The sequence below is a fragment of the Trematomus bernacchii genome, unplaced genomic scaffold (assembly GCF_902827165.1).
Source record: "Trematomus bernacchii unplaced genomic scaffold, fTreBer1.1, whole genome shotgun sequence".
NCBI classification, from domain to species: Eukaryota; Metazoa; Chordata; class Actinopteri; order Perciformes; family Nototheniidae; genus Trematomus; species Trematomus bernacchii.
In genome coordinates this window covers 1,447,955-1,467,826 of record NW_022987727.1, presented here as the reverse complement: position 1 = coordinate 1,467,826, position 19,872 = coordinate 1,447,955, and the positions used below count along the sequence as shown (strand labels likewise).

General features: G+C 42.9%; 1 protein-coding gene across 1 annotated transcript in view; it reads right to left on the bottom strand.

The window, feature by feature from the left end:
• Positions 1–92: 92 nt before the first annotated feature.
• LOC117494053 (neuron navigator 1-like) overlaps positions 93–19,872 on the bottom strand; it is a 93,998-nt gene continuing 74,218 nt past the window's right edge. Inside the window, 24 exon segments of the mRNA XM_034144715.1 lie at positions 93–2,603; positions 3,125–3,313; positions 3,426–3,544; positions 3,926–4,131; positions 4,240–4,311; positions 4,402–4,553; positions 4,662–4,927; positions 5,478–5,649; positions 5,767–5,865; positions 5,965–6,053; positions 6,154–6,331; positions 6,444–6,606; positions 6,702–6,886; positions 7,960–8,081; positions 8,218–8,326; positions 9,445–9,528; positions 10,406–10,483; positions 10,898–10,977; positions 11,081–11,260; positions 11,378–11,508; positions 11,970–12,011; positions 12,665–13,186; positions 13,306–14,086; positions 17,074–17,377. Of these exon segments, the coding sequence (XP_034000606.1) occupies positions 2,508–2,603; positions 3,125–3,313; positions 3,426–3,544; positions 3,926–4,131; positions 4,240–4,311; positions 4,402–4,553; positions 4,662–4,927; positions 5,478–5,649; positions 5,767–5,865; positions 5,965–6,053; positions 6,154–6,331; positions 6,444–6,606; positions 6,702–6,886; positions 7,960–8,081; positions 8,218–8,326; positions 9,445–9,528; positions 10,406–10,483; positions 10,898–10,977; positions 11,081–11,260; positions 11,378–11,508; positions 11,970–12,011; positions 12,665–13,186; positions 13,306–14,086; positions 17,074–17,377 (4,419 nt within the window). The 3' untranslated portion in view covers positions 93–2,507.

Sequence of the window (19,872 nt, the reverse complement as noted above, 5' to 3'; positions counted from 1 at the left end):
AATGCTCATACAGCCCAATTAAATGATCACACACAGGATTATAGCATCCCCTGGTGGATAACATGGTGGATAAACACAGCGAAGACTGGTAGTGATGTGAAGAATGGCATGAATTTATTGTGTCCATTGCTCAATGTTAGACATATGGGATTTTGATGTGTTTATAGAGACATGCCAAACAACCACAGTTAGGCCCCCTCTTTAGCCAAGTGCTCCTTCCCCCTAAAGGAAGACAATAAAACAGGATTCTCGTTTTCTGCATACAGGGGCCATGCCTTCTCTTAGATCTACACGTTTCAGTGATTGTTGTCGCAGATGCACTGACTATTTACAGTGTTTACAATGTGATGTCATGTATAAAAGAAGGAGAAACATTTACAAATATTTGCATAAGAAAAACAAATCTGCTCTTAAAAATAATGTGGAAAGAGGAAGCAATCCAGTTAATAAAAATCCCTCCCAGGATAGGGTAAGTGTAGGTAGGTCCAATGAAACAATACTTTGGGATAACAACAGGGATACATGCTCAACATTACCTCCCCAGGGTTATATCTGTTCTTACACTGCTTCTAACTCTCAGGCAACTCCACAAAGATGTCACCCATTTAAAATGGTGTCAAATCGCACAAAAGCAGTCCAGTCATGATACACATTCTCATCTATTGCAAACAACACAGATATCATCTTAACAAACAGCTTTCACTGTTACTACCAGCCAAAGGTCAAAATCGATGACCCATTTTCCATCAAAATGTGGGCATTAAAGTGACATCAGAGTAGATGAGAGGAAGTGGTGATGTTTCCTCTAAATCGAGGCCTCTGTGTGGTAGATTAAAGCTGCTCGAAAGCAGCTTGAGGCCAAATAGTGTTTCAGGCACAGATAGACTAGGCATCATGTCTCAACTTTCCACCAGCACCCTGTTTGGAGAGTAGAGGAACATCTGGACATAATATGGCAGTCTGAGGTACTTCAGAGTGAAAGGGGCAGAGGGCTGAGAGGTTTAGGAATATCTATAATACATACAGTTTCCTCCTCTTAAACATTTTCTTATGCTTTCTTCCTTTATCACAAGAACAGTCAAGATGTGAGCAATAAATACTCTCTGTAATCTAGTACTCTAACATATATTATGTGCAAACAAACAAAGGAAAGCAACAGGAGGAAGCAACTTAAAAATGAGTTTCAACCTTTCTTTCCCCCAGCCCTTACTCTTACAATAACTCTTCAAACAATGCATAAAAAGGAAGGTCTTCAAAATGTTATAAAAGTATAAAGAGGAAACCGAATGAGGACATTTCTTTTAGATTCCTTTCAGCTGATGGCAGTTTTTTTTTAATGATGTTCTCCATTTCCCCTTGGTGATGAATTAACAAAAACAGTGTCACAATGAGTGTAACACCGATAACGCAGGTGATAGTTGCTGTATACAGATGATAGTGGAAGATGAGTCAGTATAAAATCCTACAAAATCAAGATTTTCAAAGCTGTATCCTCATCTGTCACAAGAGAAGTTTTTGTTTCAAAACCAATCTCTAAATACAGAGTATACGCAAACGTAGCCAGAAATGGTTGGCCGTACACTAGATAAACAAGCAGTTTTTTTCTGTGAGTTAAAAATACAGTTTGTTGAGTAGGGCCACGGTAGAAAACCATTGGCTACTGATGTTTTTTCCTTTACAGACTGACCCTAAAACCAATTCATCATTTCTATTAATTATTCACTCATGCATGTTACTCTTACAGCTTCACGGTTTTGATATTACATCCATAAATGACAGAATGGCTGAACTGAAAAGAATATGTGTTAAATTATACCAAGCACCTTTGTTAAGTCAGAAAGCACACCAGGAAAGCACTGAGGCAGGAGTAGAGGCTGCCACCTAGAGGATTTACTACTGAACTGCATGATTCCTGTTTAATACACGGTCACTGACACAGCCTCCTAAAATCCAATTACCACAAGTAGAAAATAAAGTGCATTTTTGGCTGTGGTCGAGTGATGATCCTACTTTTGGAAGAAATCAGAGTTACTTATGAGGTGAATTTCTTTGTAAAGACTTCAAAGAAAACCAGTAACAGTAAGCACCAATAGTTTGTGGTGAAAGTTGTGGCAAAATAGCAATAAAATAAAAATAATGGGTCCTGATTAATGGGATTATAGGTCATATTTTGCATCATACTATTCCGGTTACCATGCACTTGCAGAGTCAACAACATCCCATCGGGAACAAATTGAGGGCAGAGAAAAGACAAATCAATGTCTTTCCCTCTCATGATCATCACAGCTTCCTATAAAAGCAGTTGAATTGTCTTTCTGATAGCAGGGCAGAGCAAACCCTTCGTCCATAATCTCTCTCTCTATAGATCCTTTACATTTATTGTTGAAGCTGCTCACTGAGCAAACTATTAAGTTACTTATTGAGTCTTTAAAGTCTCATCGGGATCGCACCCGATGTGTCGTAATAACGTCCATAGTTCTTTAGATTTTGACAGTCGCTTTTTATCCTCAGAGTGTCGTCTGCAGACTGGGATCCAGACAGCCTTCCCGCTCTGGAGACTCGATGTAGTTTGCAGACTCCTGGAGCTTCAGCAGCATGGCCATCTGGATAGCAGGAGGAAACAGACTCATTATTAGTTTGGTTTTTACAGAGATTTAGCCTGGCATAGATGAACTATTTCTTTGAATGCATCTTAGTCATTATGCCAAATAAGAAACCATTAAAAACATTATTTTATTTTGAGGGAACTGTTTGGCTTGTTATTTTTACGCCCATCATAATTGTCTGGGACAGCTTAAACTGGTTTTATTGTCCAAACGACAAAACCAATATGAATTAAAACTGATAGAAACACACAAAAAGGGATAAATCCTCACATTTTGGGGGATGATAACAGCCAATTTTTGCAATTTAGCAGGGCATTATACTGCCAATGCAAATGAGCTAAGCCGTAGTTGATCTGCTTTTCATTAAGCGCTGCTCAGTGCAGTCTGTCATCACACATTTTTCCTAAATAGTTTGCTGCTGATAGACTCGTTGACTGACATCTGACATCAGACACCTCATACCTATGCCTCCTCTGCTCTAACTAGTCCCCCCTCTCAACAGAAACCTAATATATTACCAGTGGGTCTGACTCCAGGGTGCTGGGTGGAGGTGTATCTTTGGGGGTCTTCTTCTCCTCACTGGCTGGACCGATGCTGGGGGGAGGTAGGTGAAAGAGCTTGGACTGGTCTTGCTGTGCATTGGGCCAAGGGAGAGTCCCCCTCACCCACTCCACTGGATCCTCCCATACTGCCTTATGCCCGTGCACCTGAGACAGAAATACATCGTAAGACAACATGTAGAGAGGCACAGGAAGGAACTGCTGGTTGTTAGCACTAATGTTACACTTTGGAGGAGACAGTTTCTGTATGTGTGCTCACCTTGATGCCATCTTTGGATCCCTCCTGCAGGTACGGTATGATGGAGTGGTTCCACAGGTCAATGAACCACTGCCTGAACTCTGACACTGACACTGGGCATGACAGGAAGAAACAGGGACCTGGGGGAGGCAGCATTTCATGGTCAGTGATTTCATGTTAAATGTGTTCTTTTTTATTCACAATAGGTTGTTATCTGAGAATAGGGCTCTCTCAAATAAAGGTATAACAAAGCAGGGTGTTGCATTATTAAACTTGATGAAAAGTATAATGCTGGCACATTCTTAAAACCACAATGCTGAGATGTGTTACCAAATAATTATTTTGTCAAAAGTACGAATTTCTCAATTTGTTAGTAGTTTAAAAAAATATTTTGGTAAGTACACAACACCAAGATATATCACATAGGTTTTTTTTGGCCATTGATGATGCATTTTTTAGAATCAAATGCAGAAATATTATATATGATACCTTTAACCGACCCTGTGTCCACTGTTTCTCACCTATGAGGAAGTCTGAAGTGCTATGTTTCTCCAGGAAGGTGTGGAGGTGGTACCAGAGCTGAGGGATCCAGTCCAGTACGCGGAGGAGAGCCTGGTGGCGTGCGGAGTCCTGCTCCTTCTCCTGGTACGCTTCCACAGCTTTACGGTGCAGGTATCTCACCAGGAAGCCGTTAGCAGGTTCCACATTGTTGGAGAAAATGACCATCCTGTGGTCATATGCAAGACAGTTTATTTTTTACTTCATATGGTAGCTTCATTTTGTATTTTAAAGTGTATCAAAGTAAGGTTAAAAAATGTTCTGCCTTTGTGCTCACCTGAAGCTGAGGTGCAGACTGTGGTTAGAGGTCATCTTGGCAGGCTGATTGGTTGTCCCAATGATGTAAGGACTGAAACATCAACAAAGGAAATTATGTAGTTTCATTACATTTTATTTCAACTCTTTAAAAGACATTCTATAACTGTCTGATCTTACTCACCATTTGTGATACTTGCAGGTGAGTGCCCCGTTGACAAGCTCAGTGAGGCTAGCTGGATCACTGATGTCATCTATAATAACAACCAGCGGCAGTTCTCCTACAGTCTCTCTGTCGATCTGATTGGCAAGCTCTGACAGATACAACTGCAACTCCTGTGATAGCAACGACAATACATTTACATTTCCTGTGAGTACAAATCCACATTTGTTTAGAAAAAAAGACAGCAAGATAACATCAAACAATCCTGAGTAAGGTGCTACCTTCTGTGACTGACGATGCATGTTGAAGGTGACGGCAGCGCTGCTCCCGAGGAGGCAGGTCTCGTGGTCGGCCTCAGACAGGTCTGTGCGGCTGCGCTGCAGGAGGTAGTGGGCCAGGCGCTGAGCCAGGTAGGTCTTCCCTGTCCCGCTGGGCCCCGACAGAACCAGACGCCTGTGCTTCAGCAGCAAACTGATGTAGTGCGACATCATCGGTTTAGGAATCATAGTCTCGAAAACCAGTGAGTCAACACATTTCTCTCTGAGACCTAGAGAGAGGCAGACACAAGGGACAAGAAAGGAGAAACAGTTGGATTTCAAATTGTAAAAAAACATGCATTTTCATATTTTAGCCCTTTATTTAAAGATTATGTGCACTTTCATATTAAAACCATAATGTCTGTTTTTGAATTGCCTACATCTAGACAGACTTGTTTGTATCACTATTTTTTAAATAGGCTTCCCCCCCCATTGTATCACTGTTTAGTCACCTGAATGTGAAACATTTCATAACATACATATTACAGGACATCACAATGGTTAGCAGGAGCTGTTTATAAAACGTAACTTATTGTTGCACTCATAGGAACTCTTACAATCAACAGAGTATGTTTTGACCACAATGTCCATTTTTGATTATTGTTTGTCCGAACATTCTTAACCATGCATACTTTCAACTACATTTATAGGTTTGTAGGTTATATACACTATCACAACTGACTTTTCAACACCAGTCGCTGAATGTAGGAGATCAATTCAAAGTAAAACACAATTTAGGGCAGAAAGGGTTTCCACTATCAGTCGGAGACAATCACTTACCTTTCAAAGAGACAAGAATTTGAGCTGAACCATTGCTGAGACAACGATAAGGTGAGGCCTGAGGTTTGTCCCCTCCCATCAACCTCTGCACTCCCTGGGTCAGCTGGTACATGTGCAGCGAATCACAGGACAGACCCAGGCTAGAAGTGGGGTCCACTTGAGTTAGGTAGTCCTGGCAACAAAAAACAAACAAAGAAAATAAGTAAGGAATGATTTCTTAAATCACAGCAACTCTATTTGTTAGAACCATTCATGTTGAAACAGTGAGAGAGGACAAGCATTCACTTACCTTGAAGGTCTTAACTATAAGGGAGTCGAGACAGGACCAGTCAGTCCTCGCATTGACCGGCACTGAGCCCAGGTAGAAGTTCTGCTGCTGCTTACTGTCCTGCAGAGGCAGAGAGAGGGAAAGAGTGAAGCCTCCATGCTGTTCCATATAAAGCTGCGGTTAATATTGTATATAATGTAAGAAAACAATTCTGTTTACCTCTGCTTGATCTCTTATGCAAACAAGCACTCGCGCACACACCTCATCCCGCAGTGAGGACACGCTTAATGTGTCGGCAGGAGAAACATCTGAAAGAGTGAGGTGAAAAAGTGATGAAAGGAGTATAATAATACAACTTTTTAAAAAGTTGTGCGTGAGCTGAAGTAGGTCGTAATTTGTGTCTCTTACCTGGATCTTTACAATCATTCAGACTGAGGCTGAAGGACTTGGTGAGGGACATGCTCATCGGCTGCCTCAGCGAGGGCCCCAGGAGAGAGGCCAGGCCTGAAGGCTGCGAGGTGGAGGAAGTGGGACCAGAGCCTGTCTTTAAATGATCATTCTCCGCCTTTAGGTTTTCCACCGTTGACTAGGACGTCAGAAGGCCAAAACATGAATTTCAAGTTGTATAAACACACAAATTAAACTATCATTTATATGGAAAACACTTAATATAACATGCACATAGAGCCTTTACAAACCTGCATGTTGTTCATGGCTTCCCGGAGCTGCTCCAGTTGATGGGCAGAGCTCAAGGCCTCCAGTCGGATGTCTGTCAGTTCTCTCTCTTTCCCCCAGAGTTCTGAGCGTAGATCTGACACCGCCGCTTCCTCATTGTCTCCTTCGTCTGTAGTCTCCATGATCCTGAAGGGGACACAATGCATTCATCAGGGTCAGACACACATGAAGCTAAACTGTCTAACTCACTATTGAGCTATGAGTAACGTTTGTGTACTTACACACACGAGGTGGCAGAGAGTGAGGTTTTGAATGGTGAGTGCTCAATTTCTTCTTGTTCTCCCCCCTCATGGAGCATCTTTGGAGAGTTCGGAGCTGAGGAGTCGGGAGTGGCGATTTCCTCAATGTCTGAGTATGTTTTGGCGCCTTTCTTAATGCTGAAGGCCTTGTTGAAGGAGCTCCTCAGCTACACACGTGGAGATAAGCAGGGAGAACATTTGACTAATATTCAGTTAATTAGTGCAACTTACTAAGAGGTAAACAAATATATAGATGTTTGTTAATCACACATGGTAAACATTAAAGCAATGTTGTCATCTTGGGAAACACTTATTTACTTTCTTGCTCTGAAGGAGATGAGTGCATTGCGTTTATTAAATATGTAGCTGAAGCAAAAGGCAATTAGCTTAGCTTAGCATAATTCCAGGAAGCAGGAGGAAACAGCTAGCCTGCACAAAAAAAATGTCCAGCAGAATCACATCTACATTTTTTCATTTTGATTTCTGATTAAACAAATGTGTGGTCAGGTGATTCTGTTACCTTTTGACTTAGCCAAGCTAGCTGTTTCCCCCTGCTTGTAGTCTTTATGCTAAGCTAAGCTAACTGACTTCATATTTAAAGGACAGACAAGACAGTGGTATATCAACTATTTGGAAGTAAACAAATAAATGTAATGCCCAAAATGAGAAAATATACATTTCACTTAATAGTTCTACAGTCAGGTTATATTAGGTGTATGTTTTTGCCGATTTAGCACCCAGCTTTGGGGTCAGTAGGGTTATGGTTGTAAAAAATATGAATAAAAGACAAAATACACAATAAATCATGGTGTAAACAAAGACATACATATATTGACGATGGCAATTAATACATTTAATGATTAAACCGAAGCTCTTTTTATGGAACGTCATGTCTGCTGATTGCCACTTTAACTGAATTACAGCCACCCATTCATATTCATATTCACACAACACGCAGCCAATCAGTTGTTTAGGCAGTCAATGAGCAGAGATGGAGGGCTATGGAGGATTGTGTTTCAATTTTAGATGGTCCATAATGCTTTATGAGAGGAAAGAGGTTTTATAGCGACACAATGACTGCACTCACCTCAAAGACCTACAACAGAAAATAACACGACACAGAGGAGAAGCTGGTCACACTTACTACTATGTCATTATCACTACGGAGAATGAACTGAGCCTCGACAAACACAAGGCTGTGAGAGTAAACCACTGCCTTATTTGCAGCGTGCGTTCTTACCCAGCTCTTTTTCTTCTTCTTTTTTGCTTCTTGATCCTTGAAGCTGCCCACGCTCGACATACTGGTCAGGCTGTTGAGACTGGAGAGGCTCTCACATGAGTTTTGACGTTGAATCCGCATTTCTGGTAAGCAAGAAAAACTCAACATTAAAAGAGCCAAATGTGCAGAGACCATGGACTGTATATATAAGACAGAGACAAAGTCAGGTGTCCATAAAGACAGAAGAAAAGAGAAAGATCAATTGTTTCATCTTCAAACCTGTCATATTATCTGCTGTGTTTAAGGCTCCATGAATGACAGCCTGGGCTTCATCGTTCCTGTCTTTCAGAGCCTCGATGGTGTCCCTCAGATCCGACAGCTCTGAGTCCTACACAAACAAATGTAATCAATGTCAATGATTGTGACTTTGAGAAGTCATGCATGCATCTGTTTGCAAAAAACAGCTTTACCACTTTTCTTTTGAATAAAGCAGAATAGATTTTTGCTTTTCATTATGAAAAATGTGTAGTTTTTTCTCTTCACTGCACTGTATTTTAAATAGACCTGAGGATGTACTTATTATCCTTAAGAAATTAATCCAGTAATCTAAATTGCTCTTTTACACAGGTTTTAAATGTTAATGCAGACTGGCAATGGCAATGTAGCATTTCCCCACACAATGTATTTGTATAATAACAAGTGTGATACACATTAATTTTGTTTTTGATTTAAACATATGAATGGATTATTTTAAGAGGAAAACTGATCCTATATTTTGAGGACGATTCATGTTTTTGGATGTTTCTGTTATGCACTAAAACTCAAACCTACAGTATGAGCTCATACACCTGGTCGGCTAGATCCCTGTAACAATGTGAACAGTTCAAAAGGACAAAGAGCCCAGAACAACAGAGCCTCTCTGTGCTGCTAATGTGTGCTATAGTCGATCCCACTCCACCCTAAATAGAGGCGCCCGGCCCATCTCCTCAAGGTTAAAGAGCCTGTGCTCCAGGCTGAGCTGCTCAGGTCAGTGCACAGCTGGCACAAACAACAAAGACTTGTTCTGGAATGGTCTAGACTGGTCTTTCAGTGGGAGCAGCAAGGCATGAAGCCCTGAGAGAGACTCCTCACACTTATGCACACACTAAACACTGCCTCGGGCGCTAATCAATTTATTCATTGCAAAACAGATACAAAGGCTGAAGAGTGCAGGAATGTGATGTTTGGTGTGAGTGCATGTGCTAGCTGTTTGCCCTTTTCATTTAGCCTAAAGGGAAGGTTGTTTTTCATTGATCCTCTGTCCTCCTTTCACACTAAGTCAGCCTGTGGGACTGCAGCCTGGGCCTCTAACCCACATTCAGCTCCTCTCCGTGGGCTGTGATCAAAGTCATCTCGCTCCATGTTAGCCCCACGCTGCCTGCTCTTAGCTGAGTGCTCATGAGACGGGCACAGGGGTGGAATGCAGCTGGAATTCAGGTTTATGTCTAAAAGTGTGGATGACGTTACCTTCTGTTCCTGGGTTATTGACAGACTCTGCAGCCGGGTTGTCATCGTATGCAAACTTTGCTCAAAGGCGGCCACAAGATTTGCCTGTTTGGGAAACAGGAAAGGCAAACATTATAATTTGATGTTTTCACCAAATGTTTAATTTTTGAAAGCATCATTTACATTAATAAATGGATAAAGTATAGGAAGACTAAAATAGAAATTGACAGATTCAATAGATTTCCTCTGCCCTCTATCCCACTTATATGAGGTGCTGAATGACTAAATAAAACACAAAGACTGAACAGGATGTCTCCCGTGGAACATTTTCCTCCTCCCTAATCTCTCTCTGACACACACACACCAGAGGAAAGGAAAATGACTTTTTCCTCCCCTTTATAGAGTGTATTAATACAGTAAAATATGCATACAGCCAAGTCATTAATCCAGAACATAATCATAGTGAGATCCGAGCATCTGCTTTGCCTATTCAATGGCCTCGCATAATGAGGTCAAACTGCACACACACAGAAACACACACACACACACATACACTTGATTGATGTGTGCTGCATGAAGCAGCACATAATGGCTGCGCTGTATTGCTGAACTTGGACCAATGAAAATGCTGACAGGGTGGTCGTAAAGAAACAACCTTGTCGAGTGGAGAAAAGGGGCAAGGCACCTTTTGTGTGTGTGTGTGTGTGTGTGTGTGTGTGTGTGTGTGTGTGTGTGTGTGTGTGTGTGTGTGTGTGTGTGTGTGATGATATAAGTGGGTTCTGAAGGAGGTTAGCATTATCCAGGCCCCCATGGATTAAAAAAAGGTTTCCAAAATAAATATAATTTCCTAAAGATGTTAAGTTACATTTTGACATCTTTTAGATGAAAACTAGGGACCAATACAAAGGGAAACAAAGTTCTTCGGGTGATGAATGCATGTGAAAACTGCCATTGTTTAATAAAGTTGACCAACATTACGTACGTTTGCTGACAGCTGTGTCGTCAGGTTAGACACTTTCTCCTGCGACGATTCCAGCTCCCTCCTCAGTTTACGGATTTGCTGTGAGGAAAAAACGGGTAAGTTAAATTATCAAGAAAAGAAGGTTACTGACGCTTACTGTGGCTGACATTACTCAAGTGACATGAGTGGATGTTGTTTATGAGATTAAGGACAGACTTGTTCTCCAACAGACAACAGAGATGAGAGTGATGGATGAGGAGGAGAGAGAAGAAGAAGAAAGAGCTGGAGAGAACACGCTTACCTCTCCCTGAATCCTTTCCTCAGCCTTCGAAAGCAGTGGGAATAAAAATATGTTAGATTAGACAAAAGGAGAGGAGAAGAGAAGAGAGGAGAGAAGAAGAGGACGTCTTTGTCACCCTTTAAAGTGTGAAACGAGAGGAAATCATCACTGTACACAAGCATCCACATATACAAACACATAAATACACCTCAAACATACTGAGGGTTAGCTACCTGATTCTGCATGCTGCCCACACTCACCGAGGAGTAGCATGATGAGGCGTTTGATGCCAGTGAGAGTACAGACCCATGAACTAAAAAAGATACAATTAAGAACAAAAAAATTAACCAGTTGGAAACTGAGTGGCACAATAATATTGAACATAAACAGACTTCAAAATAATTCAGTGGGCTCACCCTCGTCTGACTCCTTGTCTCTGAAGGATCCGGAGCGAACCATTCCCATGCTGCGGGGGCGTTCAGCGAGCGACATGGTGCTGCCGAGTGGAGAGGCTCCATACAGCTCCAGAGAGGCATCGTGTGTGGGGATGCTGTTGGAGCGGGTCATCCTCGGAGGTCCGCCAACAGGGCTGGGTACTAGTGAGAGAGCAGAGGGGCGAAGGGAAGACAGTTAGCAATGTTAAACATGTAATAGATTACTAGTGTAATGCTATTTTAGTTGGTAAATGTGTCAGAGCATATGATTAGACTCACCCATACTGGTCTTGGAGGTGCGGGGCAGGGAGGTGGGTGAGGACAGAAGTGGAAGAGTGAGCGAGTCGGTCATACCCAGAATAGTATGAGAGTGTCTCCTCTCTCCTTTCTCCTTCCCTTCCTCCTCAACGCTGAGAGTGCACAGATAAAGAGGAAAGTCAGTGTCCCTCCTAGTCAATAAATACACTTAATTTAAGATCTCTCGTCTTGTACTGGAATTTGGCACATCATGTTAAAAGCTTAGATCCATGTATGAATACGTAGGAGTTCAAGTTATTGTTCATATATCTTTTATATCTTTATATTTATTACATTTTATATACTGCCTTCATATACTTGAGTCAGTAACAGTATGTATACATTTGTGGAAAGACAATGTGTTTCCACTGGGGCACAAAGAGATACCATTTTGAAAGGTTTGAAGATTATTTGTTTTAAGTGACAGGAATGATGAGGATTAACACAATCTGTCATTAACTGAGGATCCATTGTTTCTCTTTCTGTGTGCAATTAAGAAACTGTGCCAAAATTGCTTCAAACTATTAGTTCATGACAGTGCGGTGTATAAGAGTTTGTGTGTGTGTCCTCTTACCTTAAACTTTTCTTTGGCAGTGTGTTTCTGTCTCTTTGAGAACTGTGGAGATTAAACAATGACATTATTTAACGACTGCTGCAGGGAGTTATTAAACTCTCAAAAACAGGCAGCAGGCACAAAGACGCTCCGCACAACTGGCAGACAGCTGGTGTCAGCCCGTAATTATGACTTAAGTCATTGGGGCCTGTACAACACTGATAATAGCCCTGTAGTAATAATAGCCGACAAACCCCTTAGAGTGTGTTTGTGTGTGTGTGTGTGTGTGTGTGTGTGTGTGTGTGTGTGTGTGTGTGTGTGTGTGTGTTTGTGTTTGCCTTAACTTGTTGTGTACGTTCATAATGTAAATATGATTTTAATCCTTCTAATTAAACCGTATTCTATCTTTTGGCCAATATTTATCATCTCATGATGAGTGATGATGCCAAACAAATAGCCTTTCCACGTTCCCACTGAATGAGGGGGGGAATGTGCATGATTGTTGCATAAATTACAATTAATAAGATATCAAAGAGCTGCTCTGATCACTGCTGCCTCCCTGAACAGTTAATAATGTGGGTGCAGTTCCTCAGCTGACCAGTAGGTGGAAGTACATAGCAGCATTACAAAAAGGAACAACAAAACATCTGCTTTGCATGTACAGTTCGTATATAGTAAAAGTAATGTGTTTGAGGGTGCAGACTATTGAAACTCACCTGTCCGTGAGACACAATGAGACTTTACTTCCAGAGCTCCAGCTGGCCGGAGGGCCTCTGTCTTCATGTCTATCTTTGTGCCGGGACTCTAATGTGGTGTAGCCCCTCACCAAACTCTCCCTCTCCCCCTTCTTCTCCCTCCCCTGGCGCTCTGGGACTAGACTCATCTGGAGCGGCAGTGACTCCATGCTGCGATGCAGCCCAGACAGACGAGGGTAGAGCAGCGGAGAGGTGCTCCCTCCGCCCCCTTGAACCCCGAGAGAGGAGACCTGCCGGGGCCCCAACCCAGTCCCTGAGCCTGAGAAGCAGGCTGAAGAGTTCACATTGAGTAAAGGCGCAGGGCTGGGGGTCAGGCAGGGGCCCGTGGAGCTGCCTCCTGAGCTGGCCAGGTCCTGGAGCTTAGAGTACGGAGGGATCTTGGGTGGAAGGGAGTCTTGGATTCCCATCTCGAGACTATTTGAGTTCAGCTTGTCAAGCTGGGCCATTGATGGAGGCTTTGCCAGGCTGCGAATCCCAGATAATCTAAAGACAAAAACAGACAATGTAAAGCATTGCACATCCATATGTGAAATTGTGTTGAATAATACTCATATATTGCACCACAGACTGTGTATTCTGTGTTAACACATGAAAAGCTTTACCTGTGTGTGTTGGGTGAGGGCAGATCCAGGCCCTTCCCACTGCTGGGAGGTCTCAGGCCCTGTAGCTTCCCTCCGTTCTCTGAGGGGGTCTGAGTAGGGCTGCCCTTCAGAGACCCGCCTCCACACTCAGAGTCAGACACTACAGCTTTGGCTTTGGCCCTTTCTTTCTCTTTCTCTCTGTCTGTCTGATTGACAGGACCGTGACTATGGATCCCACGACCACCTGCCTTACTCAACCCTGAACCAATCCCAGAGGCGGGCTCTTTGAGCCGGGAGCCATGGGGTGGTTTGGTCAGCGACGTGCTGGTGTCCATGGTGGTGCTCATTGGGCGAGCTGAGCTGGGCCGAGTCAGAGTCAGGGTGCTTGTCTTTGCTGGACGAGGCAGAGAGCGGTACTGGAGAGACGTCCTGGCATTTGCAGACAGAAAACCACTATGGTCGTTGTTTGAAACATCTAGGCTCGTCTTACGTCCTCCACCACCACCCCCGACTGCCACTGGTTTGACAGGAATACCCGACGTTTTGGGAATCTTCCCCACAGTTGCAGAGGCACACATACTAGTATTGTTTGTGCCATTATTAGTTGCTGTGGCAGGCTTCTTGAAGCCAAAGCTTCCACCAGTTGAGGGCCGGAGGAGGCCGGATGGAGGTTTACGTTGCTCACCAGCACCGCTGCCATTTTGTTGCTCTTTACCGGCATCAGAAGAGGAGCGCTGAAGGCCAGAGGTCTTCACTGCTAACCGAGACTTATCCATTGGCTTCCCATCTGACTTTACGGTACCTAAAGAGGTAGAGAAGGAAAAAACATTAGAAAAAAAACTGATGAGTAGCTTGAAAAGTTTAAAACCAGAGCAGACTCTGTTGGTGAGTGTGACTAACCAAGCCATATTAGGAAGTGATATCTTATCTACCCACCTACAGGGTCTGACTGTCTGCTGATAAAAACACATCCCTGTCCGAGCAGACAGACAGTGAGTAGGCAGGACTTTCAGGCAGTTTCACCATCACACACTGTTATCATGTGGTTACTCCTCTTTTCCATCCTGATGAACTAAAACTGTTTTCTCTGGCTCTCCAGTAAGTGCACGTCTGTGTGTCACAGCTGCAGAGGGCCGAGATTATCATGAGTAGCACGGCTGTGGAAAACTGATGTTCACATTCATGAAGCGTGTCTGCGGGCACAAAAGTGCATGAAACACCCAGTATAACTGAGTTTCTCCACTCTTGAGATGTCTTTTGGGGAAAAGGGCGGAGTGCGTGATAACTTTGTGGAAAGGAGGTTGAAGGAAAATAATGTGATTTTGTTCCCATCTGTACATTTCCCAGTTGGCTAACTTACTGGACTTGTTTGGAAGTTATTATGAGAAAAAAAAATATTAGACAGATGTGCGCTGTATGCACCGCCCACCCAACTGCGAGCCTTCACTACCCACGCTCTTAATTTGTATCTAATGGGAGTTGTTATGAGAGGTTTACATACAAGGCATTAACAGAGTCAAAGAACTGCTGTTGAATGGGACCCACCAGCGTGCTGCCTTGGGACATCTGGAGTCACTTAAGGGTATTGAAAAAGCCCGCAAAATATACACGCAAAGGGCCAGACATATATACCACACACACTCAGCTCTGTGATTGGATCTTATAGGAATGTAACACTGACAACACTGCACTTGGAGTTCTTTTGTAAATGTGAAAATTGAATTTACATGTCAAGTAATAAACTCAATCCCTCGTATAACCGCAACATTGCACGTTCCAAGAACATTAGCTGCTGAAACACACACTGCCAAAAGGGCAATGAGAAGCTAGCACACAAAGTGACAGAATCCAGGCGTAGAAATTAAGTTTGACATAAATGAAGCCTGATTTACTGACACTGGCTGTGGAGATGGAGAAGCTCGCAGATTGACACAGTCAGCATGGTGTTAAGATGACACCATGATTCGCCACACGTCTCAACGCAAGGGGCCTGCATGTCTGAGGAGATAGACAACTGAAGACAGATAGAGAAATCCTTTGCATAACATTTCTAACACTGCTGTCTGGCTCATTTATATTCACCTTTCTAAGTCTTCTTCTATTTAAGGCCACTGTGGTAGAAGGGAGAGCAGTATGAAATGATGTGCCGGTACACACAAACACTCATATTCCTGTAAATGATTCACAGCAGTTTCCCAGGGATAGTTTTAGCTCTAGACTCCACATTATCTTCCATCAACACCATAAACATGTGTGTACTTGTATTTGTGGTTGTTAAGATACAGTTTATTTGTGTCTATGTAAGAGGTATGTAAACATTTATTGGAGAAACATAGCTGAATGTACCTACAGGTGTCAGTGTGAGAGCATGTGAAAGAGAGGAAACAGAAAGATACTTGATGCATCAGCACTGACAGCTCTACATAAAATAAACCAAACTAATGCAAATAAAGTAAACCATATGGTTAGTACTGTATATAGTGCAAACAATGTACTATAGAAGTAGTATACAGTAAGTGTTTATCTATCCCTAGAAATGTAGTGTCTTCTTTTCACACTATGTCTCCTACAATGCCACAGAAATGCAGACACACACATATTTACACAGAATCCAGCAAAACCTCAGCAATAAACTGATCTCCAGTATGAGCTGTAGAGACTGTCTCCAACTATCTAAGAATGTCTGCTGCTGCTCCACACTGATCAACCTTTGAGTGCGCTTTCACTTGTTTTCATCATCTGATTAATTAGAGTCTGAAACTCTGTGGCAGAAAGAATTAATAGCCTTGGTGGCAGATTCATACTGTTCGCATTAATAACAACAACAGGCGGGCACACAGATCACAGGTTGGTTCAACACACTTGTTTGGCATATCTGTCAGTTCAACAGCTGGCAGTGCAAACACAGGACAGTCCCACTGAGAGAGGGCAGTTTACACAGACACAATGTATCTAGACTGGCACAACTCATATCCTGTTGTTGTCTATTATGTGTGTACGTGTGTGTGTGTGTGTGTGTGTGTGTGTGTGTGTGTGTGTGTGTGTGTGTGTGTGTGTGTGTGTGTGTGTGTGTGTGTGTGTGTGTGTGTGTGTGTGTGTGTGTGTGTGTGTGTGTGTGTGTGTGTGTGTGTGTGTGTGTGTGTGTTAACGTAAACAGCACCCAGATGGTGTGCTTAAAAAGCAGCTGCACAATCGGCACTATTGTGCTCTTTGTGCGTGTGATTGAGAGTGTGTGTGTGTGTTAAGTGCGATGGGTGACACTCTTTAAGGCTGGCACAATCTCAAATGGGTCTGCACTTACACACACACAGCCTGTTATGAACACACACACTGTCTCTGGTCCAGTTGTTTTGGGTACAAGGCCTTTATTTAAGTGCTATAAATTCACTCTGTCCGGTACAAAAATAAAGGAAAGGCTGGACCAATAGGACGAAAAAAAACACACTGATGGTCAGTGTGTGCAATGTGAGTGTGTGTGTGTGTGTGTGTGGTGAGTTGGCAGGAAGGGAGTGGGTGGTGATGGGCGTTTGATACATGGCACCACTTTCTAAAGGCCTGGAGGGTGGGCTGCAGCTGTGGATGAATGTGTGGGACAAAGACAGAGAGTGTGTCTGTGCGGGGGTGTGAGACTGCCAGAGTAAGGGGAATATTAAAAGACAGCCAATGTGTCAGTGTGCTCAAGTTATGAAACTATACCTATAGGTCCTCCTGCCTTTAGCTATTGTCTCAGCGCGCTATATATATTACACCTCACTGTGTCTGTGTGTGCATGTGTGTTTCTCCTCTCACCTGCCACTTTCAGCCCGCTCTGAGAGGTGTGTGTGATCGGCGAGGTGACTCCCACAGGTGGGTTTCTTCCTTTCTTCAACATATTTCCGTGACCCAGGGTGTGAGGTTTCTTCAGTTCGCCCTTCCCTCCTTCCAGCCCCTCTCCCGGCGTCCGTGTCTTTTTCCATTTATTGGCTGATTCAGATTTGAGACTTCCAGTATCGTAGACGCTGCTGCCGTGGCTCTTGCGGCCGGGTTTGGTATCGTCAGCGTCCCAGGACAAACCACTCTCCACCAGTGATCTCTTCTCTGCATCTGTACGCATCTTGAATGACAAATACAGACAGATGCTTAGAGACAGACTGGGACAAGAAAATATTATATTATGTTATAACATTATATATAGAGGTGAGTCTGTGAGATCTGACTTCTGTACACAGAGAACAAAGAGCCATTATTGTGTTTTATATATCTTCTATTCAGGAACAGTATATTACAGGTAAGCAATGAAATGTTTTGTGTGCCACTGGTAAGAATATAATAAAACAATATCCATCTTTAAGTGTAGTACTCCAAACCCCACCTCTATAGTAAACGTTTTTTAGTAACTAAAAAATCTGGCTTCTCTTGGATGTTTCTGACTCATTCTCTGACACAATCAATGTTAGTTTAGGAGACTGGAAAGAATGAGGCAATGGAACAACTCATTGGAAAATGTATGCAAAACATTGTGTATTTAATTTATCATCTTGATGCTTTCTAAGCAGAAAAGCATGTCCAACCGAGTGAACCAAGAAACTCTTTTGTGTGGACATTATTGAGTCAAGGTCTTCTGTGTGTGTAAGTTGTGAATACATCTGAAATTAACGACAAAGGATTTGAGAGAGTAAAAACTAATTTTGGGTAGCATTCAGTCAGTTTAGATTCGTAAAAAAATACAAAATACACAATCCCTGTTTAAGTGTGTGAGGATTGATAGGAGGGACAGATATGACTACAGAGGTAGATTATTCTCCCCCCTGTAGGAGACTGAAAGTTGAACAATGCCTCATGAGGTGTGTGTGCGTGCACGCAAGTTCAGGATCTTGCACCCAGCCGTTCTCATGAGGACTCATATGCTGAATTCCTTTTTTATTAAAACCAATAGACCCCATGGGCAGGTTCACATCACTTGAGGAACAGAGTTGAGTAAGGGAGTGTGTGTGTGTGTGTGTGTGTGTGTGTGTGTGTGTGTGTGTGTGTGTGTGTGTGTGTGTGTGTGTGTGTGTGTGTGTGTGTGTGTGTGTCTGACCAGACCTTGTTGATAAAACACTGTCATTTCCTCACACACATTCCCTGATTATTGAAACAGGCAGGGACGAGATAGACATCTGTCCAGCCGTGGAATAACACGATGATAATATAAACTTATAGGCAGATAGGCACACACACACAAAAGAGGTACTGGGAAAACAAGGTATGTTAACTTGATTACTTGATCCACCTACATGTGCAAAATGAGGAAATCTCAGCTTTTGTACCACCTACACACACAAATCTATGGCTTTCACTCTCTCCTTCAAACCTTTCTTCTTAGAGCTCCTGTCTTTCACCCCCCCTCATATCCTTTTTTGAGCGCATTATGCAATATGTGGGAGAGATGAGGAATGGATGTAAAGCCAGAGCTGCCTTTGAGGGAATTAAAATCAACAGGAGCAAAAAGGGAAAAGGAGGCGTGATAAGGAGGAGGAAATGTAGACAAAAGAATGACTTTGGGACACAAAGCTGAAGAGAAACCGATAAAGAAAAAGCCGTGAGCTGAGAATGGCGAGAGAGCATTGAGCCATGTGTATTAGACAATGTGGGGTGCATGATGAGGTGATGCTTGGTTGCCATGGTAATGATGCCATAGGGGGGGGTTATGGGGTTGCTATGACTACTGCAACCAGGCGTGGAGGGAGGCAACCCGGTTCTTGCGGCTCGCTGGCCCGGATGCAGGACTGCAGATGGCCCCGTGTGTGTGTGTGTGTGTGTGTGTGTGTGTGTGTGTGTGTGTGTGTGTGTGTGTGTGTGTGTGTGTGTGTGTGTGTGTGTGTGTGTGTGTGTGTGTGTGTGTGTGTGTGTGTGTGTGTGTGTGTGCGCGTGTGTGTGTGTGTGCAGATGGCCGTTCTAGACCTGTCCTTCAAAATACAGGAGGAGACAAAGACCAGCAAGCTCAGCATCCCTGTACTTCAGTTGCCATGGTTACACTGATTCCCTCTGGCTTACTCTCTATCCATTTCCCTCCATTTCTGGTTGTCTCTCTTTCTCTTATATCCCACTACATCCGCCACATTGCGGAGGTGTGACCTACATCAGACACTCACAAGCACACACACTGTCTGGAACCTTTACAGCTCCAAATGAGCCTTAAAGAACCTCAAGGAGATTGTTTTATAAGCATTAAGGTCATGAGTCCCAAGACCTCCAGGCTCCACAGCAATCTTTTAAGACTACAGCTCACATAGTGTATGCAAGTACACTTCAAGGTACTTTTAACATAAAGATATCAAGCAGTGGTTTCAATGGGCTTATTATACGATTGAACTGGGCAAAAGACGTCCAGATCAGCTGAATCAGGTGGTTTAAATCCTTTAAAGAAATGTGTGAACCTGAACTGGTAATCCCTTCAAGCAGCAATAACATGGTATTATGTTTTTTGAATGGATTATTCTACATGAATGACCAACAACTATGTCTACGGTCACACTAGTTGATCATTTTCAGATGATCCACTCCAAAACCTTAATAATAACCCTAATTACTATAGCAAAAAAGAGCTTTTAATGCAGTTAAAAAAAC